General features: G+C 38.5%; 1 protein-coding gene across 2 annotated transcripts; it reads left to right on the top strand.

Moving 5' to 3' along the window:
* Nucleotides 1-204: 204 nt before the first annotated feature.
* On the top strand, nucleotides 205-7,169 carry LOC108344961 (uncharacterized). Of its 2 annotated transcripts, none has more exons than XM_052870973.1 (2): nucleotides 205-1,442; nucleotides 2,488-7,169. In XM_052870973.1, the coding sequence occupies exon 2, from the start codon at nucleotides 4,417-4,419 to the stop codon at nucleotides 6,100-6,102; it is 1,686 nt and encodes a 561-aa protein (XP_052726933.1). In that variant the 5' UTR covers nucleotides 205-1,442; nucleotides 2,488-4,416; the 3' UTR covers nucleotides 6,103-7,169. The 2 variants fall into 2 exon arrangements, with proteins under 2 accessions (XP_052726933.1, XP_052726932.1); XM_052870972.1 differs by having other exon boundaries at nucleotides 2,455-7,169.
* The last annotated feature ends 4,602 nt before the right edge of the window (nucleotides 7,170-11,771 follow it).

The raw sequence follows: 11,771 nt of genomic DNA, 5'->3' as shown, positions 1-11,771 counted from the left end.
TTAAATTATATTGAATATTCTGAGTTGTAATAATTATTTGAGTTAAATCATGAATTGTAAATAAGTTGATGGTAAATTTGGATGGGTGGTATAGGCATTATTGCCATAATTGTAAATCTGAATTTTTATTTATTTTCCTACGACTTTGGTAAGTCGGGAGAGGAGAGGTTTGAAGTCGGACACTACTTTGGTAATGATATGATCATAAATGGGGCAACAATGAAGAGCTTTCAAAGTGACAACAAGCATAAAAAAGAGTAGAATAGGTTTCCTTTAGGCGTGTATTTGCCTTTTGATTTCTTTCTCTTAGTTCTTGTGAATAATTGCTTATAAACTCTTCTTTCTCTTTAAGAGCAAGCAATGTGGGACTATCCATGGCTTGATCTTAAAAAGAAGAGAAGAGAAAGTGAGCATTCTAGGCGTGTAGGAGTTAGTAGCATAGCTAGTTTTCATATTTTGAACTATAGGAGAACTAGTTGCCTTATAAACCCTTTGGAGTGGAGAGAATTGAGCAATGTGGGACTCAAAAGTCCCTAGAAGACCTGCAGTAGCTGCTGGACGGACTACACCCTCAAAAGTCCCACATCTCCTAGATCTTGCATCTTAGCTCACTCCAAAGGTTATATAAGAAGGCTTAGGGGTCTCCTTTTTGTACACCTTACCTTGATTCAATGAATTTGAGTTGATTTGCACTTTTGCAATCCTCTTTGAGATAGAATTCTGTCTCTAAAGTCCCAAATTTGGGCAGACCTTATCTTGTTCAAGCAAGTGGCGGTCCTCCTCTTGATGCTTATCTTGGAAGCTTGTTCAAGTGGCGCATCTTCAATTCCTAAGTTTCCTTTTCCTTAATCTCTTCCATTTTTAATTTCTTTCCCATTCTCTTAAATGTCATTTAGTATATTCTCTCTAGGTATGCACTTCCCCATCATGTGGTATCATGAGCCTTAGGTTTTTGATCTCTTAGGAATTGCATGCTAGAGTAGAATAGGTTAGATATGTTGATTTTCGCTGAACATTTTTCTGTCTCGCCCAGCTCTGCGTGAAAAATACAGTCAACTTGTATGATTTAGTTTAGCTTCATTTCTTGTCCGTTTTCCATGCAATTTTTTTTCAAATTTTCGTCTGGATGTCTAGTTTCATGTACAATTTTTACTTTGTTCAAATTCGTTTTGTGCTATTCCCAGTAAATGTTTTTCTCCACTGTGTTCATCCAGTTTTCTGCTGTTGAATTAATACTCCACTGATTTGCTTTGTTGTTGGCTGTTTGGACATTTTGGTGGCTGGAATTGCTCCCTGGACGTTGCTACACCCTCTCAATACTCTTAAGCAAGGAATCAAGACTTCAAATCAATGCTTTGAGGGACTAAACCGTGGCTGTCCAGAGCCTTGTGCAAGTAGACATTTCATCAAACAGCAACAATGCTATTGGAGGTCTTCAACAAGTAGGTGTCCTATTTCCTTTTGTTTGTTTGTTCCAGCTTTAATTTCTTGTCTTGGCTGGATTGTATGTGTCTTTTCTTGCTTATTAGCTTTGAATTGAGTCATATGTTATTTCCTCTTTAGGAGTTTTCTAGAGTATTTTTTTGAAATTGCATAGCTAAGAGCATTTTTACATCTCCTTGCTTGTATGATGAATTGAGCTTGATCATCATTGGATTTAAGCGTGTGAACCTTCCTTATTTGTTCTGTATAAATAGAGGCTATAAACCATTACAATTGTGCTTCCAATCAAACACATTTTCTTCATTAAAGTGGCTTGGCTGAGACATTTTACCAAATGCTGTTTGCTGTATCAAAATAAAATCAACAAAAAAATTGGTTGCTGTTTGGTGTGCTTGGCCGAGAGTTTTCTCATTGATTGGTGTGTTTGATTGCTTCATTTAGAGCCTCTTTTTCATTTCCAATACAGAATATTTTGGTTTGAGGTTTGCCAAAATTACTTCCAGCATTAATTCGGTCTTGCTCTTCATGTATGCGTAGCATGTTCATGTGATTTTGCTCCTTAGTTGTGTTAATTTTCTTTGCTGTCTTGTTCATTTTGTGCCACTGTTTTGACTCCATTTTCTTGCTGTTTTGTCTTCATAAAATCATTAGAGTGTTGCCTCCTTGTTTTTGTGCCAAGTTTCTTGATTTTTTAAGTTCCATTTTCATCATTTGTCTTGTAGTTTTCATTCTTTCTTTGGCCTCTACCATGTGCTGTCTTGATTTGGCTTCTTTGCATTAAAGTGGATTGTACATCTTTCCATTTGCTTTGGACTTGAGTTGGTGCTCTCAAAGTGGACTTGTGAGACATTTTACTATCTTAAAAGAAGGGTGCTGCCCTTTCCTTTTTTTGAGACACTTGCCGTGAGTTTTGAACCATTTCATTGCTTTATTTGAGTGAAACCGTGACCAGAATTGTGGCTGCTGTATTGCCGTGATTTTTCATTGGTTCTAACCTGTTTTTGGTGTTAGTTTTTTGTGGTTGTTGCCTTACCATGTCTGCAGGTTCCAGCCGTGCTTCATTTCATGGTGATAGCCCCCATGGAAGTCCTTTTAGCAAGTTTGATGTGATGAAGGCTTTCCAACAAATGCAACATCAACTTGATGCTATGAGCAAGCGGTTAGACGCGGACACAAAGGCTAAAGGGAAGCAATCTCATGGTCATGAGCATGGTTCATCCAAGAAAAAGCAAGAAGACAAAGCTTTGGATCCCAACCTTGCAATGCCAAAGTTGTCTTTGCCAAGTTTCAAGGGAGATACCGATCCTAGTGTATTTTTAGAGTGGATAGCTAAAGTAGAACAAGTTTTTAGTTTGTATGATGTAGATGGACCTTTGCGTGTAAAGTTAGCTTGTTTAGCTTTAGAGGGATACGCCAAACAATGGCTAAATAGGAGATACTTAACCATGGCCTCACCCGCGAGTACATGGGAACATTGCAGAGACATTTTGTACCAACGTTTCGTACCTCCATACTACCATAGGGACCTCTTGATTAAGCTCCAACGGCTTACTCAAGGTAGACGAAGTGTGGAGGAGTATGCTCGCGAGCTCAAAGTGCTCCTATATCATACTAACACTAAAGAAAATGATCATGCAAAAATAGTTAGATTTATTAGTGGACTCAATAGAAACATCCAAGATGTTTTGAAACTCCATGATGATGAGACTTTAGATGTAGTGGTTCATAGGGCCATGAAAGTTGAGAAGAAACTCTTGCAAAAAGAGGCTTTTCACAACAAAATTTCAAAAGATGTTTTCTACAAATCTTCATCATCAAAGGATAAAGCCAAGAATGTTTCTAAGGAACCCACTAACAAATCTTGTCCTCATTCTTCTTTTAACCATTCTTCTTCTAACCATTCCTCCTCCCCATCTAAATCTCCTTCTAGACCTAGCCATATTAAGTGTTTTAAATGTTTAGGGCATGGTCATATAGCATCTTCTTGTCCTAATAAAAGGGTAGTGTGCATTAGGGAAGAAGAAGTTGTCATTAATGAGTCTACCTCTTCCTCACCTACACACACTTATAGCTCTTCTTCCTCACCAAGTGAAGAAAAAGAGAAGGTTATGCTTCATTGTTTAAATAAGGACATTCAAGATAACCAAGAGGAGATAGTAAAAGAAGAACATGAGAGGAAAGAAAAAGAGGAGAAAGCAAGCAAAGAAAAAGAAGAAATTGTGAGAGAAAAGGAGAAGGCAAATATCCTAATCACAAAGGAAGTGTTATTGCAGGCACCTTCCCCTCCCATCATTCAACTGGATCCAAGCTATGACAGGGGAGTTTTTCCATCCTTCCACTTTTCTCCAAATATTAAGCTTTCTTCTTTTCCTAAAAACTTTTGTGAAAATATCCCATCTTTCTCATCTCTTATTACCACTTCTTCACACACCATTTCCAACCCACATCTTGATTTAATGTATTCTTTTTTACACTTAACTCAAGACAAAAATAAAAGTTTTTCTAAAGAAGGATTTTTAGTTTTCCTTAAACAAATTAATCAAATTTCAAAGACCCATTCTTTCAATATTCCTTTTCCATATACATTGTTTGGTAAACATCAATTTATTCACAAAAAGTTTCTTGATTTTTTAAGTTCCATTTTCATCATTTGTCTTGTAGTTTTCATTCTTTCTTTGGCCTCTACCATGTGCTGTCTTGATTTGGCTTCTTTGCATTAAAGTGGATTGTACATCTTTCCATTTGCTTTGGACTTGAGTTGGTGCTCTCAAAGTGGACTTGTGAGACATTTTACTATCTTAAAAGAAGGGTGCTGCCCTTTCCTTTTTTTGAGACACTTGCCGTGAGTTTTGAACCATTTCATTGCTTTATTTGAGTGAAACCGTGACCAGAATTGTGGCTGCTGTATTGCCGTGATTTTTCATTGGTTCTAACCTGTTTTTGGTGTTAGTTTTTTGTGGTTGTTGCCTTACCATGTCTGCAGGTTCCAGCCGTGCTTCATTTCATGGTGATAGCCCCCATGGAAGTCCTTCTAGCAAGTTTGATGTGATGAAGGCTTTCCAACAAATGCAACATCAACTTGATGCTATGAGCAAGCGGTTAGACGCGGACACAAAGGCTAAAGGGAAGCAATCTCATGGTCATGAGCATGGTTCATCCAAGAAAAAGCAAGAAGACAAAGCTTTGGATCCCAACCTTGCAATGCCAAAGTTGTCTTTGCCAAGTTTCAAGGGAGATACCGATCCTAGTGTATTTTTAGAGTGGATAGCTAAAGTAGAACAAGTTTTTAGTTTGTATGATGTAGATGGACCTTTGCGTGTAAAGTTAGCTTGTTTAGCTTTAGAGGGATACGCCAAACAATGGCTAAATAGGAGATACTTAACCATGGCCTCACCCGCGAGTACATGGGAACATTGCAGAGACATTTTGTACCAACGTTTCGTACCTCCATACTACCATAGGGACCTCTTGATTAAGCTCCAACGGCTTACTCAAGGTAGACGAAGTGTGGAGGAGTATGCTCGCGAGCTCAAAGTGCTCCTATATCATACTAACACTAAAGAAAATGATCATGCAAAAATAGTTAGATTTATTAGTGGACTCAATAGAAACATCCAAGATGTTTTGAAACTCCATGATGATGAGACTTTAGATGTAGTGGTTCATAGGGCCATGAAAGTTGAGAAGAAACTCTTGCAAAAAGAGGCTTTTCACAACAAAATTTCAAAAGATGTTTTCTACAAATCTTCATCATCAAAGGATAAAGCCAAGAATGTTTCTAAGGAACCCACTAACAAATCTTGTCCTCATTCTTCTTTTAACCATTCTTCTTCTAACCATTCCTCCTCCCCATCTAAATCTCCTTCTAGACCTAGCCATATTAAGTGTTTTAAATGTTTAGGGCATGGTCATATAGCATCTTCTTGTCCTAATAAAAGGGTAGTGTGCATTAGGGAAGAAGAAGTTGTCATTAATGAGTCTACCTCTTCCTCACCTACACACACTTATAGCTCTTCTTCCTCACCAAGTGAAGAAAAAGAGAAGGTTATGCTTCATTGTTTAAATAAGGACATTCAAGATAACCAAGAGGAGATAGTAAAAGAAGAACATGAGAGGAAAGAAAAAGAGGAGAAAGCAAGCAAAGAAAAAGAAGAAATTGTGAGAGAAAAGGAGAAGGCAAATATCCTAATCACAAAGGAAGTGTTATTGCAGGCACCTTCCCCTCCCATCATTCAACTGGATCCAAGCTATGACAGGGGAGTTTTTCCATCCTTCCACTTTTCTCCAAATATTAAGCTTTCTTCTTTTCCTAAAAACTTTTGTGAAAATATCCCATCTTTCTCATCTCTTATTACCACTTCTTCACACACCATTTCCAACCCACATCTTGATTTAATGTATTCTTTTTTACACTTAACTCAAGACAAAAATAAAAGTTTTTCTAAAGAAGGATTTTTAGTTTTCCTTAAACAAATTAATCAAATTTCAAAGACCCATTCTTTCAATATTCCTTTTCCATATACATTGTTTGGTAAACATCAATTTATTCACAAAAAGTTTCTTGATTTTTTAAGTTCCATTTTCATCATTTGTCTTGTAGTTTTCATTCTTTCTTTGGCCTCTACCATGTGCTGTCTTGATTTGGCTTCTTTGCATTAAAGTGGATTGTACATCTTTCCATTTGCTTTGGACTTGAGTTGGTGCTCTCAAAGTGGACTTGTGAGACATTTTACTATCTTAAAAGAAGGGTGCTGCCCTTTCCTTTTTTTGAGACACTTGCCGTGAGTTTTGAACCATTTCATTGCTTTATTTGAGTGAAACCGTGACCAGAATTGTGGCTGCTGTATTGCCGTGATTTTTCATTGGTTCTAACCTGTTTTTGGTGTTAGTTTTTTGTGGTTGTTGCCTTACCATGTCTGCAGGTTCCAGCCGTGCTTCATTTCATGGTGATAGCCCCCATGGAAGTCCTTCTAGCAAGTTTGATGTGATGAAGGCTTTCCAACAAATGCAACATCAACTTGATGCTATGAGCAAGCGGTTAGACGCGGACACAAAGGCTAAAGGGAAACAATTTATTCACAAAATGTTTGATGTTTTTTGTAGGTTAACATTTGATCCAGGAGGAGTTCCTTTGGTTTATACACGAAATAAGTCACTAATCTCTCTTTGTTGCAGGTTTTGCAAGATTCGAGGTCGAATCCTCTCCAACCTGGGGGGGATGATATGATCATAAATGGGGCAACAATGAAGAGCTTTCAAAGTGACAACAAGCATAAAAAAGAGTAGAATAGGTTTCCTTTAGGCGTGTATTTGCCTTTTGATTTCTTTCTCTTAGTTCTTGTGAATAATTGCTTATAAACTCTTCTTTCTCTTTAAGAGCAAGCAATGTGGGACTATCCATGGCTTGATCTTAAAAAGAAGAGAAGAGAAAGTGAGCATTCTAGGCGTGTAGGAGTTAGTAGCATAGCTAGTTTTCATATTTTGAACTATAGGAGAACTAGTTGCCTTATAAACCCTTTGGAGTGGAGAGAATTGAGCAATGTGGGACTCAAAAGTCCCTAGAAGACCTGCAGCAGCTGCTGGACGGACTACACCCTCAAAAGTCCCACATCTCCTAGATCTTGCATCTTAGCTCACTCCAAAGGTTATATAAGAAGGCTTAGGGGTCTCCTTTTTGTACACCTTACCTTGATTCAATGAATTTGAGTTGATTTGCACTTTTGCAATCCTCTTTGAGATAGAATTCTGTCTCTAAAGTCCCAAATTTGGGCAGACCTTATCTTGTTCAAGCAAGTGGCGGTCCTCCTCTTGATGCTTATCTTGGAAGCTTGTTCAAGTGGCGCATCTTCAATTCCTAAGTTTCCTTTTCCTTAATCTCTTCCATTTTTAATTTCTTTCCCATTCTCTTAAATGTCATTTAATCTCGTCCACTTCGTCAACTTCTTCCACTTATTCCACTTCTTCCACTTCGTCCAATTCGTCCACTTTGTCCACTACGTCCACTTCGTCCACTTTTACCACCACTTCTTCCACCACTTCGTCCAACTTCTCCATTTCGTCCACTTCGCCCACTTCATCCACTTCGTCCACTTCTTCAATTTCGTCCACTTTGGCACTTCGTCCACTTCGTTCACTTCGTCCACCACTTCGTGCACTTTGTCAACTTCGTCCACTTCCTTCGTCCACTTCGTCCACTTCGTTAACTTTGTCCACTTCATCCACTTCGCCCACTTCGTCCACTTCGACCACTGCGTCCACATCTTCCACTTATTCCACTTCTTCCACTTCGTCCACTTCGTTCGTCCACTTCGTCCATTTCGTCCACTTCGTCAACTTTGTCCATTTCGTCCACTACGTCCTCTTCGTCCTTTTCGTCCAATTCAACAACTTTGTCCACTTTGTCAACTTTGTCCACTTTGTTGACTTCGTCCACGTCGTCAACTTCGTCCACTTCGTCCACCATTTCGTCCACTTTGTCCACTTCATCCACTTTATCCACTTCGTCAACTTTATCCACTTCGTCCACTTCGTAACGTTCGTCAACGTCGTCCACTTTGTCCACTACGTCAACTTCGTGCACTTCGTCCACTTTGTCCACTTCATCCACTTCGTCCAGCACTTCGTTCACCACTTCGTCCACCACTTCGTCCAATTCATCTACTTCTTCCCCTTCGTCCATTTCGTCAACTTCGTCCACTAAGTCCACTTCGTCAACTTCGTCCACTTTGTCCACCACTTCGTCCCATTCGTCTAGTTCGTCGACTTCGTCCACTTCGCCCTCCTCGTCAACTTCGTCCACTTTGTCAACTTCGTCAACGTCGTCCACTTCGTCAACTTCGTCCACTTCGTCAACTTCGTAAACTTCGTCCACGTCGTCAACTTCGTCAACTACGTCAACTTCGTCCACTTCGTCCACCACTTCGTCCACCACTTCGTCCACTTCGTCACTTTGTTGACTTCGTCCACTTCGCCCATTTCGTCCACTTCGTCCACTTCGTCAACTTCCTCCACTTCGTCAACTTCGTCCACTTCGTCGACTTCGTCCACTTCGCCCTCTTCGTCAACTTCGTCCACTTTGTCAACTTCGTCAACGTTGTCCACTTCGTCAACTTCGTCCACTTCGTCAACTTCGTAAACTTCGTCCACGTCGTCAACTTCGTCAACTTCGTCAACTTCGTGATACAAGAAGGTCTAACACCATATGACCCATTACAAGAGGAATGGCCAAAAAGCTCCAAGATGAGTATTCTCCCCAAGGTCAAATACTATTTGCTATTTTTGGATGGAAAATTGGAGAACAAGAAGATGTTCCAAATTTGCCAAAACATGGAGAAGGGTAAAATGGACATTTACACACAAGAGGGGTTGTGCTTATCCTTCTATGGGGTGGCATTAGTAATTTTTCATTTTCACGTAAAATTCAATTATCAACGTGTAAAAGGCTTGCTTAAGCTTTGAGATTGATCTATAAAATCTCATAAGCAAAGCTTGAAGTTCACTTTTGAATATATGGAGTTTTACTCTGCTGATGCATTTTTCCAGCAACCAGAACTCTGCCAAAAGTCACCTCTTATTGAGCTTTCCTTCTCCTTCTAGCTTCCTTCCAGTGAAGGCTTTCTGAGTTAGATAATCCACTCACCATAGAGCTCTGCATCCATCTCTACATCTATCTCTGCATCTAGATCTGTCTCCACTGCATTAACTATACTGCTGCTGCTAAATCACATCTTAGTCCGCTGCCACTGCCTCTCGTGAGCCATATTCAACACTGCTCATGATTCAATTCATCATTCCACTGCCTTCAATCCTCACTTCCGCTGGAGTAACTTCATCAAGTGGTATTCAGAGCCCAGGTTCTGCATCACGCTCCAGCTGAGTATCTGTTTTCATTCGCTGCATTCTGTCAACATTTCCATTCTTGTTTTCTGTATTCTGTTGTACTGTTACATTGTTTTCACAGTTCCAATAGATTTCAATTGAGAAATTTGTTGTTTCCAGCTTTTAATTGCTTTATTGTTCATCATTTTAATCGGTCAATTCTTTGCTTTGAGTCTTTTAATTTTGAAATCTAATTTTGTCATGTCTAGTACTGTGTTTTGGTTTATTTTGTCAAATTTCTGAGTTGAAACTGGTTTGGGATAAATCTGCTGTGTTTGATTGGATTTTCAATAGAAGCACATGAGATGAGCAATGATTAAAGAGCTCAGTGCATCTTGAATTCCATCACAGTGCAGTGCCAATGAATGCTGATCCAAATCTGTTTTAAATATGGTTTTCATATGTTTTCTCTAAAACTGCATTGTATGGAAATATCATCCTTGGCTGTGATGATATGCTGACTTTACAATATGTGCAAACCATATGAATACTGTATTGTCTAAGACCATAAAAACTGGATGCACCATTATGCAGAATCTGGAAATCCTGGTTTAAGCAGCTTGACCGAACTGCAATCATCATTGTTTGAGTCATTTTTCTGATTTTGAATCTGTCCAGATTAGAACTCATATTTGGATATCTTTTCAGTCATTCCTAGAGTCTTGTTTAAGTTTGATTTGCTGTCCTAGAGTCATTTTAATTGATTACATATCAGTTTGATTCTTTTGCTAAAAATTGGATGGTGAATTGGCCAAATTTGGTGTGAAAGAGCAACTGCAATAGTCAAATTTTGATTTAAAAGCATTTAGCCTCTGCTGGCAGTTTGCACAAGTCATATTTGGTAAAACAAATTTGCTCCAATCATAAAATTAAGAGTCCAAATTTGTTTGTGCAAAATGACCATTCAAACCACTAATTTTTAAGCATCTTTTCCTGGTATAGTTGTAGAATTTTTAATTTGAAAGCTTGTTGTGATTACTGCATCAAATTTAGTTCAGAATTGGTAGCAAAAGCTTGGTTCAATTGAATTAAAAGAAGTGCACAATTCAAATCTTACCATAAACTGCATTGTAAAAAGCTGTGTGAACCAGTGCCAAGCAAAATTTAAAATCTGATGCACAGTTTTTCAGCTTTCTTCTAGGCATTTTATCAAACACTTTGCCTAGTTTACATTTGGTTTCGAAATTGATCAAAGCTGCAACTTATCTTTGTTTCTTGCTTTTCAAATCTACTCTAGATCCTTTCCTAAGTTCATTTTGAGTGTCACCATTCATTGGAAACCGATTAATTGATTGATTTAAGCTGTTTGAAAATCCTGCAAATAAGCTGTTTGATAAAACTACAGTTGTGCATTCTGGTTTAACAGTTTCTGGCAGCAACAGTGTTGATTTTCTGGCTTAATAATTGATTATTGGTGGTCTGTATGAGCTCTTTGTTGGGTGCAAAATTATCTCAGGAGGTCCTACAACACTAGTAGCATCTTAGGGAGTGGATTGGAGCAAGGAAAGATCAACATTGAGGCTTAAATTTTTGGTGCAGCAGAACCAAATTCTTCACTGGTCTGCATCAAACTGGTTGCTGCAACAGCAGCATAATTCACTTGCAGCTGAGAGAATTGCATGAATCCAAGCTGATTCATTACTTGTTTGAGAGCAACCAAAGCTGCCACATTCAACCACATCCTTGTTTACCAAATTTTGTGTTTCCCTTGTATTTTTGGTGTTTACTTTCTTTTTCAGTTTTGTAAGTTGGCCATTTCAAGCAAGTGAAGTGGAAGAGCTCATAAGTGTTCTTCTCTCATTTGCTAACTTGACTAAAAGTCTCATCACTTTAAAATTGGTAGACGGTGAGTGTGTCTTAGATCCAAAGTCTAAGCCTCACCTAGGAGACCTCACTTTAGTTGCTTGTCCCATTCTCGACTAGATAGCATATATCTTGTGCGAATAGGAAGCTCTCTTAGGGGTCCGAATTTAGAGTTAGGTTGTGTCTTTTCTTTACTTTGTGTTTTCTTTGTTGTCTTTAAGACTTAGGTGGATTTAAGAGTGATTTTGATCTAAGGACTCTAGTAAGTAGCAAGAAGCATATTTGGCAAGGATAAGGCTTGGTACTTAAGCATTCCTAGTGAATCACCTCCCTTACCTGGAATATTGCTTCAAGTGAAAATCTCTAGTCTTTACTTCAAGAATAACATTTAAGTCCATCATAATGTCTAGAAGGCATTCTCCTAGGATTAGTGATAGTGAAAAATAACATTTTTCTCTTCAAACTTTAGTTAATGAATTCAAGGAAATAAGAAGAGAAATGAATGAAGAGAAAGTCAATAGAGAGCTTCAAAATGCTGTTATTCAAGATGAGTTGAGAATGATAAGGAAAAGTAAGTCTAGGGGAAGTCAGAGTGAAAACTCTCAAGAGGGAGGGATGTCTATGAGTTTGGGTGATTATTACCCTCA

The sequence above is a fragment of the Vigna angularis genome, chromosome 11, assembly GCF_016808095.1.
Source record: "Vigna angularis cultivar LongXiaoDou No.4 chromosome 11, ASM1680809v1, whole genome shotgun sequence".
Lineage (NCBI taxonomy): Eukaryota > Viridiplantae > Streptophyta > Magnoliopsida > Fabales > Fabaceae > Vigna > Vigna angularis.
The sequence above is the reverse complement of the archived record's forward strand: the minus strand, read 5'-3'. Positions and strand labels throughout refer to the sequence as shown.

Coding starts and splice junctions, on each gene's coding strand:
- LOC108344961 (XM_052870973.1), top strand. CDS start 4,417: ATGTCTGCAGGTTCCAGCCGTGCTTCATTTCATGGTGATAGCCCCCAT.